The sequence below is a fragment of the Pteropus vampyrus genome, unplaced genomic scaffold (genome assembly GCF_000151845.1).
Source record: "Pteropus vampyrus isolate Shadow unplaced genomic scaffold, Pvam_2.0 Scaffold37, whole genome shotgun sequence".
Classification (NCBI taxonomy): domain Eukaryota; kingdom Metazoa; phylum Chordata; class Mammalia; order Chiroptera; family Pteropodidae; genus Pteropus; species Pteropus vampyrus.
Window position 1 is genome coordinate 7,312,656 of NW_011888818.1, and position 21,597 is coordinate 7,334,252.

At 34.8% G+C, this 21,597-nt stretch overlaps 1 protein-coding gene across 1 annotated transcript in view; it reads right to left on the reverse strand.

Annotated features, from left to right (window-relative positions):
* ALMS1 (ALMS1, centrosome and basal body associated protein) overlaps window positions 1–21,597 on the reverse strand; it is a 166,065-nt gene that overhangs the window by 35,462 nt on the left and 109,006 nt on the right. The window contains exons 17-20 of the mRNA XM_023529497.1: window positions 15,608–15,778; window positions 13,407–13,544; window positions 11,552–11,719; window positions 221–1,386 (exon numbers count right to left, since the gene is read on the reverse strand). Coding sequence (XP_023385265.1) covers window positions 221–1,386; window positions 11,552–11,719; window positions 13,407–13,544; window positions 15,608–15,778 — 1,643 coding nt within the window. The remainder of the gene's footprint in view (window positions 1–220; window positions 1,387–11,551; window positions 11,720–13,406; window positions 13,545–15,607; window positions 15,779–21,597) is intronic.

Consider the following 21,597-nt stretch of genomic DNA (forward strand, 5'->3'; position numbering starts at 1 on the left):
AAGCCCTTCATCCAAAGGGTAATTCATAAATGAGTGTTGATGAAAAGAATGACAACTCACAATAGCACCGTACTACACTTTCTCACTCTTTTCCAGTTGGTAAAAAATGATATAGTGAGGAAAGGGCAAATTGGCTTTTTTTTCACCTGTGTGCAAAGCTTAATTAAAAAGTCCATGAAAAAGGCAGTCACATTGCCAGGTGCAATTTGTAGCCATGTACCTGGATGTGTTTCCTTCTGGTGTGCTCAGAACTCATTTGGGGATAACCTGTAGTCAATGCTTTCTTCTTGTTCTTGTTCCGCTTCTCAATGTATCTCCTCTGATGGTCAGTGATACTGCTGTATAATTTAATTTGCCTGGGTGACAGACAAACTCTTTCATGGCCAAAAGCCTGGATCAATCGGGCAGTGTCGATGGTGGAAATAGAGCTGCTCCTCTCTTGCAAAGTCACTTCTTTATCTGTTTGGGTGAATATATCTGATTCCATAGGAGAAGTAGTGGTAGAAAGGATGTTGGTGGCAGTATCTGTGAGCAGCTCACTGTCCTCTGAGGGTCTAGAATCTGAAGAAGTGTTGTTTATATATCGAAAATCTGGCTGTTTCCTCAGAATATATTTATCAAATTTAACCTGTTCAATCTTAATTTGATCGGACCTTCCAGCTTGCTGAGTAGAAAGCACCTTGTTTTTTTTAAGATCTCCGATGTTCTTATGGCATTTCTCTAAGCTTTTATACCGCTTCTTTTTCTGAAGCTTGTTTTTCTGCTGTTCATGTCTACCACATGGTTCCTTAGCATCTCGTTCCCCTCTGCTATCATCTTGTGTACTTTCTGAGGGCAGAAGAGAATGTGTGATGGGATTCTGAAGTAGTTTAGCCAAACGATCAAGTCGTTCCACCAAGGACAGTTCTTTCCTGTCACTGGATCCTGGACATTTCTGTTGCTTCTGCCGCTCCTGATACTTGTTCCAGAGTTCATTCAAATTTGCAGTGTGCTGAGTTGTTGGCTCTGGGGCGACCTTATGATCTTTTTTTTGATCATTAATTTGTTTGTCACATTTTGCATAATTTCTAGCCTGACTTTTAGTAGGATGTATTACTTCTTTGTTTTCCAAGTTTACATTGATACTGAGGCTCTCTACTCTGGTATAATCTGTCTTCGTTTTTTCCTCATTTTGACAAGGGAGAGGAAGACAAATGTGTTCTCTTTGTTTGTCTGGATGACGCTGAAAGAAATCTTTCCAAGAATGTCTCATGAAAACACTCCTCCCTAAGGATTCATGGCAAAACTCTTGATCATTGGGTAGGTGCACTGGATGATGAAAGTAAAACTTGGCTGACTTGAACACAGAATGGGTAGTATTTTCAAATTCTGAATGACAACTGGACTCTGAAAAGGAGAAAAAAAAAGATTTTGAAGGACTTTCAAAATATGTTCATTCCCTTTAGAAACAGTATTCACACTTAATTCTTTAGAACAAAAAACCAAAGGAAAAAACAGCTTATATAAAGTTTCAGAAAATTCACTGCCTGCACAAATGATTTAGCCCTTGTACCGAGTGATCAGACTAGTATACATTTAAGAGACCTGGATTCTGGGCTGGACTCTGCCAGAATAAGCTACTTTATTCCTATGGATTGTAATAGCAGCTGGTTTGTATTCACTGCCTGCTATGTGTGGGGTATTGTGCTATGTACTCCAAATCTGTTTTTTTTTCCTCCCTTTTAATTCAATGGTATTGATAAAACTGAGAGGTATTATTAGGTATTGTTAACCCTCTTTTCTGCTATGAAATCCAAGACTTCATTTTCATCATCAGTAATTAAATGGGTGGGGGGGAAAAAAAAACTCTTCACATGTTTTAGAGCCTCTTGAAATTCCTTTCTGTGAACCACCTTTACATTTTTTTCTCTAATATTTTTTTATTGTGGTAAAATATACCGAACAAAATTTACTACCTCCACCTTCACTTTTTGACAGTCGTTAATCTATGTCAAAAAAGGAATTAGATATAATAACATCTTACAAACATAAATGCTAATTGTAAACATTAATACAGGGTCAATACACATTTTAGTAGTTCCAGGTCATAGGTAGAAACTAAGAAATTTACATGCAACGAAGTCATGTCTATAACTATGGGATCCTCTTCACTTACACTTAAGATTATTGGCAACTACCATTTTCATTAAATACTATGGGAATTCTTAAGGCAATTTCCCTAGAATACAGTAAGACACATGGAATCCGCTTTTAGGTCTAAAATATAAAAAGACTCTCAAACATCCCAATGAACAAAAACCAGATGGCTTCACCAGTGAATGCTACCAAACATTTGAAGAAGAATTAATATAAAACCTTCTCAAACTCTTCCAAAAAACTGAAGAGGGAACTGTTTCAAACTCATTTTTCAAGGCCAGCATTACCCTGATACCCAGACAAGGGCACTATAAGAAAAGAAAACTACAAGCCAATATCATTGATAAACAGATTCAAAAATACTCAAAAAAATATTAGGAAACCAACTTCAACAATATTTTAAAAGGATCATACACCACTATCAAGTGGAATGTATTCCAGGGATGCAAGGATGGTTCAACATTTGCAAATTAATAAATGCGATATACCACAATAACAACATGAAGGATAAAAATTATATGATTGTTTCAATAGATGCAGAAAAAGCATTTGATAAAATTGGACATCTATTCATAATAAAAACTCTCAACAAGTCAGGTGTACAGGGAATGTACCTCAACATAATAAAGGCCACATATGACAATATCACAGCTAACATTATACCCAATGGTGAAAAATGGAAACTTTTCCTCTAAGATTATTGGAACAAGATAAGGATGCCCACTCTTGCCACTTCTAGTTAACACAGTAGGAAAGTCAAAACCAGAGCAATGGGGCAAGAAAAAGAAATAAAAGGCATCCAAAGCAAAACAGAAGAAGTAAACTGTCATTATTTGCAGATGACATATTATACATAGAAAACTCTAAAAACCTACAAAAAATTGAACTAATGAATTCAGTAAAACTGCAGAAGATAAAATCAATATACAAAAATCAATTGTGTTTCTATACACTAATAACAAACTATTAGAAGAGAAATTAAGAAAACAATCCCATTTACAATTGCATTAAACAATAAAATACCTAAGAATAATGTCAATGAAGGAGTAAAAGATCTGTACTGTACACTGAAAACTATAAGACACTGATAAAGAAGTTGAAGAAGACATAAAGAAATAGAAAGATATTCTGTGCTCATGGACTGGAGGAATAAATATTGTTAAAGTGTCCATACTACCCAAAGCAATCTACAGATTCACTGTAATCCCTACCAAATCCCAACTGCATTTTTCACAGAAATAGAACAAAAAATCCTAAAGTTTGCACAGAGCCACAAAAGACTTCCAATAACCAAAGCAATCTTGAGAAAGCTAGAGGCATCATGCTCCCTGATGTCAAACTATATTACAAGGCTATAATAATCAAAACAGTATGGTACTGGCATAAACAGACACATAAATCAATGGAACAGAATACAGAGCTCAGAAATAAACCCATGCATATAAGGTCAATTAATTTATGACAAAGGAGCCAAGAATATACGATGGGGAACAGTCTCTTCAATAAGTGGTGCTGGGAAAACTGGACAACCACATGCAAAATAATGAAACTGGACTACTATCTTTCACCATACACAAAAATCAACTCTAAATGGATTAAGATGTAAAAGTAAGATCTGAAACCATAGAACTCCTAGAAAACAGGGGGTAAGTTTCTGTAAAGGCAACAAAAGCAAAATCGAAAAGTAGAGCTACTTCGAACTAAAATGCTCTGTACAGCAAAGGAAATTATCAACAAAATGAAAAAGCTATCTATAGAATGGGAGAAAATATTTGCAAATCATTTATCTAATAAGGGGTGAATATCTAAAATACATAAAGAACTCATATAGCTCAAGAGAAAAACAAACAATCCAATTTAAAAATGGGCAATCTGTATGTAAGCCCTTATAGCTGGCTTTTCTTTATGTAATACAAGTGACTGACTTAAGCTTTCATTGTCCAGGCATCCTCTTCAAAGAGCTATCCACATTAAGGAAGGCTGTCTCGAATAAACACATTGCCAGCCACACAACTACATAAAAAGCCAGGATGTGCCCCCACCAGTCCACCCCTAACTCATGGTTCATTTAGATAACTTGCCATTTGGGTTGCCTGGCTGTTGTTTTTCTTTCTTTTTCGCTCTTCCTGCGCTTTAAATTCTTGTTCTTATGTTTTAAATATGCCAAAAAAAGAGTTAGCCTATGCAACCTTATATCCCACTCTCTACCCCAATAAAAGCGGAACCCCAAGCCCATGCTTATGCTCTCTTTTTCTACCTATAAGCTTGCTGTGTGCTCCCTGGCATGTCTTGTATGATACAGGGCTTGTAAGTAATAAACTTTTTCTTCAAAGTTTCGTGGTAGTTATTGCTGAAGGGCATCTTGCAATCATAAGAACCACAAGGGTCAGTCCAGTTGTAACACTGGTTTGGAAAGGGGAGACGTCTGCAGGAAGCTCATGGGGCCCAGGTGATTGCCCTCAAGCATTTCTAACTGATAGCATCACCATCAACAGGCTGAAACAAGCATAAAACGGTATCTGAATAGACATTTTTCCAAAGAAGACATACTAATGGCCAAAAGGTAACATGAAAAGATGCTTAACATTACTAATCATCAGAGAAATGCAAATCAAACCACAATGAGAGATCACTTCACACCTGTTAGAATGGCTATTATCAAAAAAACAAGGAATAACAAGTGTTGGCGAGGATGTGGAGAAAAGGGTTTCTTTTGCTGTGCACTGCTGATAGGAATGTAAATTAGTGCTGTTATAGTATGGAGTTTCCTCAAAAAATTAAAAATGGTACAGAAATTCTACATCTAGTATTTATCCAAGGTAGATGAAATCACTATCTTAAAAAGATATCTGCACCCTCACATTTACTGCAACATTATTTACAATATCCAAGACATGGAAACAACCTAAGTGTCCACTGATAGATGAATGGATAAAGAAAATATGGTATGCATACATAATGGAATATTATTCAGCCATAAAAAACCATTTGTGACAACATGGATGAACCTTGAGAGCATTATGCTAAGTGAAATAAGTCAGACAGAAAAAGACAGACATTGTATGGTATTACTTACATGTGGAATCTTATAAACAAAAACAAACTGAATTCACAGATATAGAAAACAGACTGGTAGTTACCAGAGGCAGGGGTGGGAAGTGGGAGGTGGGCGAAATGGGTGAAGGTGGACAAAAGTTACAAACTTCTAGTTATAAGATGAATAAGTCCTGGAAATGTAATGTATAGCATGGTAACTATAGTTTCAACAACACTGAATCATATATTTGGAAGTTGTCAAGAGAGTAGATCTTAAAAGTTCTAATCACAAGGAAAAAATGTAACTGTGTGGTGATGGATGTTAACTAAACTTACTGTGCTAATCATTTCATAATGTATACTTGTATCAAATCATTGTAAACCTAAAACTAATACAATCTTATATGTCAATTATATCTCAAAAATCTCTATATAATTTTAGCATTATCCAGCAACATTTAAAAATTGAGAGGTTTTGCTTAGTTTCTATAGATACTTGAGATAGCAGCTATATAATTATAAATGGTAATAAGGGCTATGAAGGATAAAAACAAAGTGATGTAACAAAAATTTAAATGGAAAATGGTAGTTAGAGAAGGCTTCTCTGAAGAGGCTGAAATACAAAGTAAAAATGAGAGGTAAACAAAAAGACAGAAGGTAAAGAACATTCTGGGTAGAGCGATCATTACATAGGCAACACTAATAATGCCAGCCTCTGCCAACCCACCTACACCTACAACCTTTTCAGATGCAACAGCAGAACCACCCATCCTTCTCTTCAAGGCAAGCCCCTCCACTGATGCTCTGGAGCCCAACTCATCTTTAAGACCTCAGTTCCTTTCCTATTACATCTCTCTCATATCTTCAGGCTCTCTCTAATGGATCATTTCCAACATCTTAAAAGCATCATTTAGTAATATTATATCTTTAGAAAACCCTCATTTTCTCCTTCAGAGACTGGCTCATTTCTTCGCTCTTCTTTACAGCCAAGCCTCTAAAGTGGAAAATATAATTTTTCCTTTTCTTTACCTCTTCCCCTATTCCAATTTCATTCTTCCAATCAGAGCATAACCATACCACTGAACTAAAACTGCTCTTGCTAAGATGATCAATGACCTCTAAGTGTGCCCAATTTAAGAGGATGTTCTCAGTCTGTATTCTCTTTCTAGGTAACCTCATCTTTCCCTGTTCTTTAAGTATTATCTTTATGCTGTTAACTACTCTCAAATTTACATTTCAAGCTGTGACTTCTTTCTTGAGCTCCAGACTCATAGCCAATTACATTCTTAATATACTCCCTTGGCTCTCATAGCCATCTCAAATTTTATATGCCCCTAACTGAACTCTATCTTAGCCTCCTCTAAAACAGTACCTCTTCCAATCTTCTGCATCTCTTTAAATGGCACATCACTCAAAAGCAGACCAAAATCTAGGAGTTACTCTTGATACTTATGTCTCTCACACCTTCCTTGTTCCTGCCATTCATCTTCACCAAACAATCATAAATCTGTCCACTTCTCTCCATTTCCCACGACACTGCATGTCTCTAATAGGTCTCCTGTTTACTCTTATCATCTTCCACTGTATTCTACAAAGAATAGTCACAGTAATCTTTTAATAATGTAAATTGAACTTGTCATTTCCTATTTCACAGCTCTCCATGGCTTTCTCTTAAATTTAGAACAAAATCAAAATTCCCTAATAATGGTATACAAGTACTATATAACTTTCCTACTTCACCATGCATCGCTCTACTCCTTGATAATCATACTGTCCTTTCCCGCCCACTTCATTAAGTAGCATAAGCAAAGGCATGAAAGTGGGAAAGCACGGAGCAAGTGAGTGTAAACATTCCGTTTGTGTGGCATGTACAATTTATAAAATAGAGGGAAAAGAGGAAAATAAGGTAAGAAAGATTAATTGAAACCAATGGAACGGAACAGAGTCCAGAAATAAATACACGCATATACAATCAACTGATCTTAGACAATGGTGCCTAGAATACACAGTAGGGAAAGAATAATTTCTTCAACAAATGGTGCTGAGAAATGGAAAATAATAAAATGGACTGTTCCATTATGCCATACACAAAAATCAACTAAAAATGGATTATAGACTCAAATATAAGACCTGAAACTGTAAAACTCCTAAAAGAAGACAATGGGGAAAAGCTTCATGACATTGGTCTTAGGAATAATTTTATGAATATGACACTAAAAGCATAGGCAACATAAACAAAAACAAACAAGTGGGACTACATCAAAGTAAAAAGCTTCTATACAGGAAAAGGAACAATCGACAAAGTGAAAGGGCAACCTACGGAATGAGGGAAAATATCTGCATACCATGTATCTGATAAGGGGTAATCTCTAAAATATATAAGGAATTCCTAGAAGTCAACGGTAAAATAACTAATAATCCAATTAAAAATGGTGTAGAACTTCAACAGACATTTGCCCAAGAAAGACATATAAGTGGCTAATAGGTGGATGAAAAAAATAATTAACATCACTAATCTTCAGGAATATACAAATCAAAACCACAATGAGCTATCATCTTACATATGTTAGAATGGCTATTATCAAAAAAAACAAAAAAGTGTTGGTAATTATGCAAAGTAGTGTAGCTGCTATGGAAAGCAGTATTAAAAACGGAATCACCACATGTGATCCAGCAATCCCAGTTATGGGTATTTATCTAAAAGAATTGAAATCAGGACCTCAAAGAGATATTAGCACTCCTATGTTCACTGCTGTACTATTCATAATACCCAAGATGTGGAAACAACCTAAATATCCATTGACAGATAAATGGATAAAGAAAATGTGGTATACACATAAAAAGGAAATTCCTCAATATGTGACGTAATGAATGAACCTTGAGGACATTATAAACATATATTTACCTGACAGAGCATCAAAATACGTGAAGCAGAAACTGACAGAAGTGAAGAAAGAAATAGACAATGGAAGTAGAAGACTTCAATACTCCATACCTTCCACCTTAAGACACTGGGAAAAGATCAAACTAAGCTAAAGCAAGAAGAAGGAAGGAAATCATAAAAAATTAGAGTAAGAATTAATAGCATAGAGAATTTAAAAGAGAAAAATAATAGAAACCAAAGCCTTGTTTCTCTGAAAAGATTTAAAAAAAAAAAAAATCGACAAACTTTTAGATTAACCAAGAAAAAATCAGCAGACTTACATCAAAAATCAAAGAGGGAACATTACCAATATATAAATTTTATTTATTGAAATAAAAAGGATTATAAAGGAATACTATTAACTGTGTATGCCAATAAATTGGATATCTTAGATGAAATGAATAAATCTCATTCCTAAAAAGCCACAAACTATTAAAATTGACCCAAGTCATTGATAATCTGAATGTCCTAAAGGAAGTAAAGAGTCTGAATAAGTAATAAAAAAATTACCTACAAAGAAAAGTCCAGGTCCAGATTGTTCCACCTGAATTCTACCAAACATTTAAAGAATACTGATTTTTTACAAGTTCTTCCAAAAAACAAAGAGAACACTTCCCAATTCATTTTGTAAGGCCAGGGCTACTCTGATAATAAAATCCAACAAAGACATCACAAAAAAACTACAGACCAATCTCTCTTATGAATACAGACACAAAAACTCTCATCAAAATACTAGCAAATAAAATCAAGCAATGTATAAAAAATAATTATATAGCATGACCAAGTGGGATTTATCCCATGAATATAAGATTTCTTCGACATGAAAACCCAATCGAGAATAAAAAACAAAACTCACTTGATCTCGACACAGAAAAAGCATTTTACGAAATCCAACTCCTTTCTTGAAAAAAACATTCAACTAAAAATACAGGGAACTTCCTCAATCTGATAAAGAGCATCTATGAAAAATACAGAGCTAAAATCATATTCAGTGATGAAGACAGAATGTCTGTCCTCTAGACTGAACATACAAGGATGTCTGCTCCTGCCAGTTCTATTCAACATTGTACTTGAGGTGTCAGCCAGGGCAAGTAGGGAAAAATAAAAAGGCATAAAGATTGCAAAGGAAGAAGTAAAACTATATTCATAGATATCAAGATCTTGTATCTAGAAAATCCTAAGAATACATTAAAAATATATTAGAACTAATAAACAAGTTCAGCATGGTTGTGGGATAAAAGATAAGTATTTAAAAATCAATTGTATTATTAGACACTTGCAATTAAACTGAAAAAATTAAGAAAACCATTCTATTCACAGTAACATCAAAAAATTAAAATATTTAGGAATCAATTTAACAAAAGAATCAATTTAACAACTTCTCTGAAAACTACAAAACATTGTTGAGAGAAATTAAAGATCTAAAGAAATGGAAAACATCCCAGGTATCCTGTATTGTCCATTTCTTCTTGGTCTTCTGAGGTTTTCTGTTAGTTTATGGTGTTTTGCATTCCCCTCCCCCGCTAGCAAGCTCCCCTCTTCCCACTAAGCAACTTTTGCCTAACAATATATCATAAGAGTTGTTTTCATGTAATTCTATACCTTCGTTCTTTTACAAGGCAACGTAAACTTCCTTACTGACAGTGCTCCCTTTATGGATATTTATGATATTTCATGTTTAAAGATTTATGTGTTAGAGCCTCATTGTGGATTGCAAATCAGTATAAAAATATTCCTCCTTAATTCTCCTAACACTTTTGGTACTGAATTTAATCTCATCCATATTAATAGCATGTCTCCAAATTTCTTTTTCATGTCTCTAGTTTTCCTTTTTATTTTCAACCCTTCTGAGTCATTTTATTTTCAATGTGTTTGTTATATAGTGTGACACTGAGTTTGTTTTTTAACCTAATCTGAAACGTTTTTTAAATAGGTGAATTTATCCCATATACATTTACATACATAGTCTTATATATACTATCTCATTTTATGCTATTTTTTCTTTTGTTAAAAATTTACTTTCTGGTTTCTTTTTTCCTCCATCTACACCCTGTTTTCTATGATGATTATTTTGAATAATGCTGTGATGAACATGGGTGTGCAGATTATCTCTGAGATTCTGCTTTGAATTTTTTTTGGCTGTGACCCAAAAGTGAGATTGCTAGATCATATGGCAATTCTATTTTTAATTTTTTGAGGAATTTCCGTAGTATTTTTCATAATGGCTGCACCATGTTATATTTCTATCAACAGTGTACAGCGGTTCTAATTTCTTTACATCCTTGTCAACAATGGTTATTTTCTGTTCTTTTGATAGTGGCCATTTTAAGGGACATGAAGTGGCATCTCACTGTGGTTTTGATTGGCATGTCTCTGATGATTAGTGGTACTGAGCATCTTTTCATATGCTTATTAGCCATTCATCTATCTTCTTTGGAGAATTGTTTGAGTCCTTTGCCCATTTTGAAATTGAGTTTCTCTATTGCTGATTTATAGAAGTTCCTTATGTAATCTGGATATTAACCACTTATCATGATTTGTAAATATTTTCTCCATTTTATAGGCTGCCTTTTCACTCTGTGTCCTTTGATGCAGTTTTTAATTTTTATGTAGTATAATCTATTATTATTTTGCTTTTTTTGCCTGTGCTTTTAGTATCATATCCGAGAAGTCTCTGCCAAATCCAAGGCCATAAAGTTTTTCCTCATGTTTTCCTTTAAGTTTCATAATTTTAATTCATGTTTAGATCTTTGATTCATTTTGAATTAATTTTTATACATGGTAAAAAGTAAGGGTCCAATTTCACTCTTTAGCATGTGGATATCCAGTTTTTCAACACCATTTTTTGAAGAGAGTGTTCTTTCTCCACTATGCAGTCTTGGCACTCTTGTGAGAAATCATTTATCTTATATATTCTTGATGTGAGCAGCTGCCTCCCTACTAGTTTCAAAATACAATAGACAGATTATAGCTACTTGACTCCTTTCTTTCCTTATTTAGGTAAAGTCTGACAGCTAGGTAGTAATGGCTTATGTCTTCTATGTTAGAAAAAGGGGGCCATGCATAAATATAGATGTGATATTGGTTCTTTTTTACTGTATTAAAAATTTTATATTTAAGCTCTTTCTGTCTTTGTCTGGAATACCTTTAGGTTTCAGTACTGAGACATGATACTTCACTTCTAATACATGAGCCTTAGGTATTTGTTTATAATCCTGTTTCTAAATTGCTGATATCTTTTCCAAGAAGTAAAAATTATTTTACAGATCAGTATGTACATTCACATAGACAAAGTAGCACTGAAGTAATTTACATTAAAAAAAAAAAAAGAAAATATAGAACTCTTAAATCATGAGGCTACATTCTCATCAGAATGACATGGAAACACACAGACGTATCCACCCCCACCCCCACCCCCTTTCTCTCTATCTCACACACACAACCCAATCCCATTACCTTCAATATCTATCTGCAAGGATTCTTTCTCTTCTGACCAGGCTTCCTTAGGAACTGTCCTCTTACTATGGATCTCCTCTTTCCGTTTAATGGCTTTAATGACTGATGGGCTTTCAATTTTTTTGTCTTGTTGAGCTGAGCGCTCTGTAGTAGCAGCACGACTAGAACCTAAGAGAGGGCAATTAACACCATATCCAGACAGGAAGCAGACAAAAATATTAAAATACCTTTCCAGCATCTATTATGTGAAAGGCACTGTCACTGATGTTGAAGAAAAAAAAAAAATCAGAAAAGTGTTTAGAAATTGCTGATCTAAACCGGAGTTTAAAAAATGTACAAAATTAGATATCATACAAAGTAAAAGAATTAAACCATAAGAGAAAGGCAGATAAAGACGTCTAAGTACTCAAAGAATGAGAAACTAATTCCGACCAAGAGGATTGCGCAAGAACTCTGGAGTAAAGTTAACAATTTTGGTGTCAGAAGATAGCTGAGCTGGAATACATGCTGAGATGGAAAGAAAAAAGCATTTTAGGCACAGGTGACTACATAAGAATGGAATCAGGAAAGCAACTATAAGTATAAGGTTTATTTGATTATAGAATTTATAAGAAAAAGATGTGAAAATTTGCATTTGAAAAGTTGTCTGGAAGATGATTTTACTGTTCTGAAAGACTATGCTAAATAAGTTTTCATTCTTAAGGGCAATGAAAATTTTTGGATTAGATCAACATGATCAAAACTGTTTCTGGAACATTCATTTAGCAACAGCAAAAGGGGTTAAAATTTTGAAGTGTTGCCCAGAATATAACTTTTGAAAAAAAAAAAAAAAAAAAGTAATGTGTATTACTTTTTTTGTGTAAAAAAAAAGAGAAGTGGCTAATTATACTCTAAAATATTTTTCTGTTTACATTGTGGCAGACTACCAGTTGTCCTCTGAAATCCATTTTCCTTTTCCTCTAAAACAGAATCCTGACTTAGGTGGACATACAGTTACCAGAATGAAGAATATATTTCCCAGCCTCCATGGCAACACAGTTTGGTGTGACCACATAACTAAGTCTGTCCAGTAGGACAGAAGAGGAACGGCATCCATCTACAGTATTTTAAATGGCACCTGGAAGTATTTTTAAAAAGAAATATGTTTTTTTTTGTTCTCTTTCTTCCTTTTTGCTGGCTGGAATATGGGCCATATGGCTGCAGCATGAGAATGGAGATTAAAAATGCTGGAGTAATAGAAGAGAAAGAGCTTTGATCCCTGACACTCTGAAGTACCATGTTAACCGTTTATGTCTACCTCTGGATTTTTACAAGAAAGAGAAATAACATCCTGCTTTCTTTAAGCCGATGTTATTTTTTGTTTTTGTTTTCATCTCTCAGAGCCAAAACTAATTCTAACTTAAACACACTATTATAGGCATTTTAAATCAGCATAGTCCCATTGAAGCAAATAAACTGGATTGGAAGTTAAGGAAGTAAACAAGCTGAATTCCTAAAGCAAAAAGGCTTATATACAACAATAGTATTAGAAAGTCAGCATCTCATGGCACTGAATTTTTTTAATCAGTACAGTTTTTTAAAGTCTATTATGTGAATTTCTGTGAATACAATTAATTCGTGTACTATATTCAGAAAGTTTTCTAGAAATGTCTCAAAGACCTTTAAAATGTTTTATAAAATATTTGGTTTTATACCAGTCAATGTATACCAAAAATTACAGCTAATATCTTATTTCACATATGAGCAACATATGGAAGACGTCTGAAGAGAGCAAGAGAATAGAGACTATTGTTGTTTTTATACTCATTTTAGAAGGCTGAAAGAAAATAATATGCAGATAATCCAGTTTACCTACCTGCAGTGTCTTTCTGCAAGGTTTCTTTTTCTTCAGGTTGGGGAGCCTTAGTCTTTGCCATTTTACTGTAGACCTCGGTTTTCTGTTTTTTCTCTGAGAGGTTCTCATCTTCAGTGATAAGAACTTGAACTTGGGCATCTGAAATAATGACATCATTTAATGCTACAGAGTAAGAAAACAAACAAAGGCAAGTTAACCCTCCCCACCACAAAAACCCAGAACAAAACCCAAACCCTTTTTACACATATTAGATAAAAAGCACCTCTTAGGCCCCACCATGTAAAAACTGTGACAGTTATGGTGGGTTTATAACATGAATTGGAAAGCTTTCTTTATTTTCCTGTGTACAACAATGGTTTAAATAAAGTACTGCTCTAAATAAAATATGTTCTTTGCTGGTCTGACACAACAGTAAATAAAAAGGTCTTGATCGTATATCTTTTTCAAAGTAGGAAAGTAGATTTGAACAACTCTTTTGAGTTCTTTAGCCTACTCAAAGTGTTTGTAACTTATGGATCCAATTTGGATACTTCATGTAATCCTAGAAAAGCATTTATATCATGTACATTTTATTTATAGTCATATAATTTTTAAAAACCTTAAATTATATCCTTTTAAACTTGTCTAATACTTTCTATTTTCTTTGTTTTTCTTAGAGATACTTGCTAGAGATTTATCTTATTGGTCTTTTAAAATCAGCTCTTTTCTCTATTATATGAGAAAATTTAAGTGCAAAATAGTGTTTATGCATTTAAAAAATCACGAATGCAACAAAAATAACAGTCACCATGTAGTTAATAATAATTATGTGTTTTTACAATGGGATGACAAGAAATTCATTTTCTATCTCTAAGTATGAACACTTTTCAACATAGAAATCAGAAAGGCAATAGAGATTATTAAAAACAACATAATAAAAACCAATTTGTTTACCACAGAGCTTAAGAAATAAAACATTATAGGTATAATGATTTCCTGTGTAAAGACTCAAGGATGACTTTCTTTTTGGTAGCAACCTTTATACTAAATTTAGAATTCATCAATCTCAAGGAAGTTTTTGAATTTTTTAAACTATATTGCACGAATTAATCAACAAGGTACAGGATTGTTTTGCATGTCTTTAAACTTTATCTAAATGGTAAAAATACTCTATTAACCTTTAAGTAACATGCCTTTTCCACTCAATATTATGATTTGGGGATTACTTAAACTAATATATGTGGCTCTCATTAACCGATTCTCTATTGTCTCTAGAAAACCTGTTTCCTGACATTAAAACTTTTGGGCCAATCCAATCATCTTGAATTAAAAATTGTTTTTCTTTTCCCTTCTTTTTATGTTCTATTTTCTAAGAGACTTTCTCACTTTTATATTCCAATCCTTCCACTGAGATTTTTATTTCTGATATATTTTATGAGCTCCTTAGCTATTATGCATAGGTTACCCTTCAGTTTCTTCAAGCAGGCATTCTCCCCTTTATCCTTAATCTCTTAAGGTGAGAGGTTCTGAGGCTGGGCTTTTCCCATGGTAAAATGGTTGCATAGGATTAAGTCAGAAGGGCTTTTCCTTAAGATGCAAAGTTAAAACATAGACTAAGAATAATAGTATCAACAGATCCTCGGAAAAGGTTGGGAGGTTATGGGGGTCTCTTAGGTAACAGAGCCCCACTTTATTTCAAACACATCACTCTTACCAAATGCAGCCTAGAGATGAGTTATAGCTGGTGAATTCTTTGTGCAGAATTCTGATGAAGTTCCCTTAGTCTATGACTTTTGTTCCCTGTCAATTTTTCCATATCTTCCCCCTCATCAAGTCTCTGTCAGTGGGATCACAGGATTATCTACATCTACCAAATTGCCACTAGTTTGCACCACTTGACAAATAAATTCATCAGGCAATTTAATCAAGATTTCCTATGGACTCTAGTCTTTAAAACATATTTAATAGAATATGATTTCACTCAAAGTTGCAACATATTTTATTTTCCATAATTAAAATAAAGTTTACAGTTTTCAAAAATTTGTGAAGCATTTTTAAAGATTTTATAAACATTTTATCCTTCTTGTATATAGCCAATAAAATAACTAAGAGACAAGTTTGTATAACAAAGCCAAAAAGGATAATGACTAGACAATATTCTCATTTAGGATGAACAGGGGAAAAAAAAAACCCCACAAAATATACGAAGCCGATCCAGTTACCTGTTTTACCTTTCTGAAAGAGCTTTTTCCCCATTGGCGAAGATGCCTTTGTCACTGCCCTCTTACTATAGATCCCCTCTTTATGTTTAATATTAACAGTGAGTGCCAGGTCATCGTCTCTCGTGCCTAGCACCTGAGCTGGGAAGTCTGGAGCAATGGCATCGTTGGAGCCTACAGAAAAATGGGAAAGTAGTATAATTAACACAAAAATAAAGCTGAAAAGACAAAAAATTTAAGTCTTAAACCACTTCAGAAAAAATGCGACAATGGGAGTGTTGTAGGGTAATCAGAAGGAAATGTCAAACTGAAGCTGTCAGATATTTAAAATAAATTGTAACAATAAAAGGTGGAGAAGTAAATGACAGAAGAAAGTAGACTAACAGTTCAGAAGGGAGACAATTTCCAGCTCAGAAAGTTTTCAGAGAAGGGAGAAAACAGACTGTATCTTGGAACATAAGATTTTTGAAAAAATACGAAGAGGAGGGAATAAAGACATTTTAGGCAGAGGTACAGCATTAGTAGACAAGGAGACAGGAAAGCAAAGAGTATATAAGAACAGCAGACACATTTGTAGTCAGGCTGGATTACAGAATACATTAAAAAGAATGGTGGGACATATTAAAATTGTTTGGGACAAAATTTAGCTGGGCATGGAATTCCAAGCTAATGAGTATAAATTTTGCTGTGCACGAAATACATAATTTAAGATTTTTTCAATAAAAGGAAAGATAATCAGCTATTTTTCAGGAAGAGTAATCTGACAATACGAGATAAAACATTGAAATGAAAATATGTGATAAAGAAATATAAGATTTGAAACTAATTTTATTTTTAAAAATATATTTCAATGTTCCTATATCCACTGATAAGAGTTTATCTATGCCACATATGAGAGGCAAAAAAAAAAATCTCTGGAACTGTAAGAACTTATAGTAACTACAGAATTACCATCTACAAAAAAATTTTTTTCCCCTAATCTGAGATTCTGTACTTCATGCATTTCCTGAGCACCTAAAATGTATATTGCAACAAAAACTAGGTAAATATCAGTCTCATCAGTACAGTAGAATATAAATAAGCCATGAAGCATTTTTCAAGACAGAATGCAAGGATCCTACTCTAAGCCTTCTGGGTCACATGTACCAATTATGTTGGGGTCTTCTCAGCTTCTGTGGCATCATTTTCTCTTATTTGCTCCCTACCTCTCTGATAAATCCTTATTATTCTTTCTTCTACCATATCTTTCATTCCTGTAGTTCCTCAAGGGGTCATAACTGGGCACCTTCTTCTGGGTGAATTCATTGATTATCTCTATATACTGATGACATACATATCTCTAGCTGGGACCTTTCTTCTGAGTGTCAGATCCTAGCATTCAGGACACAGCTGGCCCTTACAGCATTTTTTGAAGAAATTAGAAAAAGATGACCCCCTTCCTCAATTACAAAAAATTTATTATTATGTATTATGGTACAACACAAACACCTATACGTGGGGCATTCTCCTGACAAATACTTCCAAATAACCAGAGAACACACACTGCCAGCAGCATACACATGCATACTCTTCACTATCAGCCTTCATTCTCTGAGAGGTAACTATGGTCAGGTTCAGATTCAGGTGGGGAACAATAAAGTTCCTGAGAGTAGCAGGTGGATGAGCAAGAAAAGCAACCTCAGTGGAGCTGAGAGACAGGTGAAAGAGAGTGTAGCCACACGTGTGTATGCCAGTGAGTTTATGTATACCTATTTTCCTACATCTGTGCACAGCTGTAGGAAGTGTAAGTATAGACCTAGTTTAGGACAGGAATAGTTAACACTATTGCTCCGGATCGCTAACAAAAGACCTGGAACCTTCAAGCCCACCTGCGTGTTTTCATAAAACAGCAGCATATGTTTATGATGTGAACAGTGCCACCTTCTTTGCAGTACCCCCTGCATACAACCTCAACATTTGTAATCTGTCTACATTCAATTGCAGATTTAACATTTCTACGAAGATGTGGAAAAGGAATCTCATTAATATGTCCAAAGAGATATTTTGATCATCTTCATCTTCCCCAAATCTACCTCTTCCTCAGACTTTTCCACTTCAGTAAATGGTATCTCTGTTCATCTAGTTGCTTACTCTAGAACACCAGAAATCATTTTTTTCACCTTCTTCTCCCTCAACATATTCTATCACCAAGTCCAGGAAGAACTATTTTCTAAAAATAAGTTGACTGTATGCACTTCTCTTCATCTCTATCGCCATCACTCTAATCCTAGATATTACCATCTCTAGTACTGACTATTTCAACAGCCTTCTAACTGGTTTCCTCACTTCCACTTCTTGACCCTCTGTCCTCACATTGTAAATGCATGAATGAGACAATGTCAATGTATGCTAAAATTATTTATCATAGCTAAAAACATTTCTTTGTAATTCATCTGATCTGTTTATGATATCTTAAAGTTTGTTTTCTGTTCTTGTTCTATGTTATTTTGTTAATTCTGTATACTCAACAATAACTTGTGACTGGCTTATTTCACTTCGTGTAATGTAGCATGTGGCAGAATTTCACTCCTTTTTAAGGCAAATAATATTCCATATCCCTGATTTTAATTATTTTGGGGATATACTCTGAAGTACAATTGTTGGATGATATAGCAACTGTAAGTTTAATTTTTTAAGGAACTACTATACTGTTTTCCATGGTAACTACATCATTTAAAGTCCAACTATCAATACATAAGGTTTCCAATTTCTTCATATCCCTGTCAATCCTTGTTACTGTTTTATAACAGCCATCCTAATGGGTATGAAGTGGTATCTCTCATTGTAGTTTCAATTTGCATCTCCTCATGACCTGATGTAGAGCATCTTTTTGTGTCCTTTTGCCCATCTGTATATCTTTCTTGGAGAAATGTTCTGTATCTATTTAAAAATTAGATTGTTTTATTGTTGTCATAGTGTTCTTCATATACTCTGGATATTAATCTCTTACCAAATATATGATGTCCAAATGTTTTCTCCAATTCTGTAAGTTATCTTTTTACTCTGTTGATAGTGTTTTTGGATGCACAAAAGTTTGCCTTGCTTTTGGTATCATATTAGAGTTTAATTCCTATAGTAATTTTTACTACATATTTTTGAGTTATTTTCTTAGCGGTTGTCCTGGGAATTACCAGTCACATCTTAATGTAAATTAACAATCTAGTTGGATTAATACCAATTTCAATAGCATACAAACACTTTTCTCCTGTATATGTTGTTATTCTCCCTTCTTTATGCTGTTATTTTCACGTTGTATCCCTATATATTTTGTGCCCAGTAACAAATTTATAATTATTGTTTATGCATTTGTATTTTAAGTCATATACGAGAAAATGAATTTACAAAAATACATATATATGGTCTTTTGTCTATTCCTATGTAGTTACCTTTACTGGTGTTTTTTTTTTCCCCCATATGATTCGAGCTACTATCTAGCGTCCACTCATTTCACCCTGAAGAATCTCCTTAGTATTTCCTGTAGGTCAGTTTGCTAGCAATAAACTCTTCTGTTTTTGTTTTAATTTCTCCTTCATTTTTGAAGGGTAGTTTTGCTGGCTAGTAGAGTTTTTTGTTGTTGTTGTTTTTCAGCTCTTTAAATGTCATTGCAATGCAATAATCTTCAGGTTCACTGATTCTTCTGCCTGCTCAAACTTGACAATAAGCTTCTCTAATGAATTTTTAATTTTAGTTATTGTACTTTTCAACTCCAGAATTTCTATTTGGTTTCTTTTTGTAATTTCTATTTCTTTACTGATATTATCTATTTGGTAAAATACTGTCTACTTCCTTTAGTTTTTTAGATATGGTTTCGATTGTGAGATATGTTCTTTGAACATATTTTATATAACCAATTTAAAGTCTTTGTTTAGTAACAAAGTCCAATGTCTAGGATTCCTCAGGGACAGTTTCTAAGCTGCTATTTTTCTTGTGTATGGACTACACACACACACACACACACACACACACACACACACACACACAATTAGAATCAAAAGGAAAGTTTATTAGAAAAGGAGTAACACTCCATAGAGTGTGGTCTCCTCTCAAAGAGAGTGAGAGGGACAGAATAAAAGCACTGAGAGGGACCCTAAGTATTAGAGGCATTCAGTTTATATATCATTCTTTAGAACCTGTGGGTTATAGTTTAAAAGACTTTGTTAATCCATTTCCTTTGATGTGGACATACAGTGAGGAAAGGGAAGAGTATGTAGCGTGAAAAGGTAAGAATATGTAGAGTGAAAGGCCTGCTGGCAGTTCCTAACCTTTAATCCATGGATGGGTTCTGCATGGTTTTAGCCCTAGGGAATGATTCTTGGTTCCTGTTTCCCCTTCACAGGTGTAGGGCATGAGCTGTTAGTTATCTAGCAGAAATCCTGCTTTGTTCTGAAGGTGTCCTTCTGGCAGGCTGCAGGGCTGATCTGATTGTGCCTTGATTAGCATTTTAATTCTCTTGCCTCTTCCCTATATTACTTGTATCAGTTATCTCCTACTGTGTAACATTACCCCAAAATTTATGGCCTTAAAACAGTATTTATTATCTCAGTTTGTGGGTCAGGAGTCTGGAGGGAGTTTAGCTGGGTTTTCTGACTCAGGGTCTCTCTCAAGGGTGCACTCTAGGTGCCAGGCTGCTCCAGTAATCTCTTGGTGTGGCTGGGGAGATGTGCTTCTGTGCTATCCACGCTGCTGCTGGCAGGTCTTAGTTCCTCCATACGTTGATATCTCGGTCTCTCCAGAGGGTGCCTCACAACGTGGCAGCTAGCTTTCCCCATTGCCAGGGCTCTGTCAACTTTAAATATAAGTGGAAGCATTCTGTGTATACTTTTTTCCATCTTGCATTCTCCACTTAACAGTAGTAGATCCTGGCTTCCACTCAAGAGAAGCACATAGAGATCGTCATTCCTTTTTCAGTGACATAACACTCCACTGTGTAGATATATGGTTATTTACTCTAGAGAACTATACTTTTCAAGAGTTCTCTTGACTTCCTGTTCTGAATGGATATGTTACTGGAGAGTGGGGATCCCCTCCCGGCACGTTGTCCAGGTTCTTGATGTCGCGAACAAAGAACTGAGTAAGACACCGAAATACAGTAGAAAAAAGCTTTATTAGATGGGAAAGTACACTTCCAGACATGGAAGTGGGCCTTAGCAAGAGAAGCGTGGCTCAAAAGGCCAGACTATATTTTTAAACTTCCATATCTTATAAATTTTTGTTGAAAACTGGACAACTGAAATAATATGTGGCAATTCTAGAAATCAGATTCTACTCCCTCTTTAGGGTTGCTGTTATTGCTTTGTTTTTTTAAGTAATCTAAACTAATTCTGTGAAGTTTTTTAAAGTTTCTACTCAGCTAGCTTAGTGGTCAGCTATTACCTAGACAGAGACAGCCTTAAACACCTAGAACCGGTAAATCTCCATCTTTTCTGAGGGGCTGTGTGTGTGTGTGTCAGGGCATGCCTTCAACACTGAGCCAGGCAGATGCCAACTCTCCCTTAGCCTTCCCTTTCTTCTTCCACAGAACTTCAAGGGCAGCCATAGCTAAAGGTTAAGGTCTTTCCTGAGCATGCACCCAGGCTTATGCAGGTGTGTGGTCTTCTAGAGTCCCAGGAATATGTCTATGGACATCTCATTCTCAGTTTTTCTTTTCAGCTTTTGGTTAATTATTGTTTGCCTCAACTGTTGTCCATGGCCTCAGGGATCGTGACATTAAAACACTTGCCTATAAATGTTTTTGATAAACACCTAACACACACATATACACAGAGTTTTTTAACACTGCATAACTCTGAGGTCAAATAAAGGCAAGGCTTTTGAGTGGAGTATTTCAGGAAACCACCAGACAGGTCAAATATTGACAATTCTTTGGGAGTTTTGACAATTCTTTTCAAGTTTTGAAAGAGGTCTGACTCTGTTCTGCTCCCTTCAGTCCTGGGAATGCCAGTGGGTATTTTTCA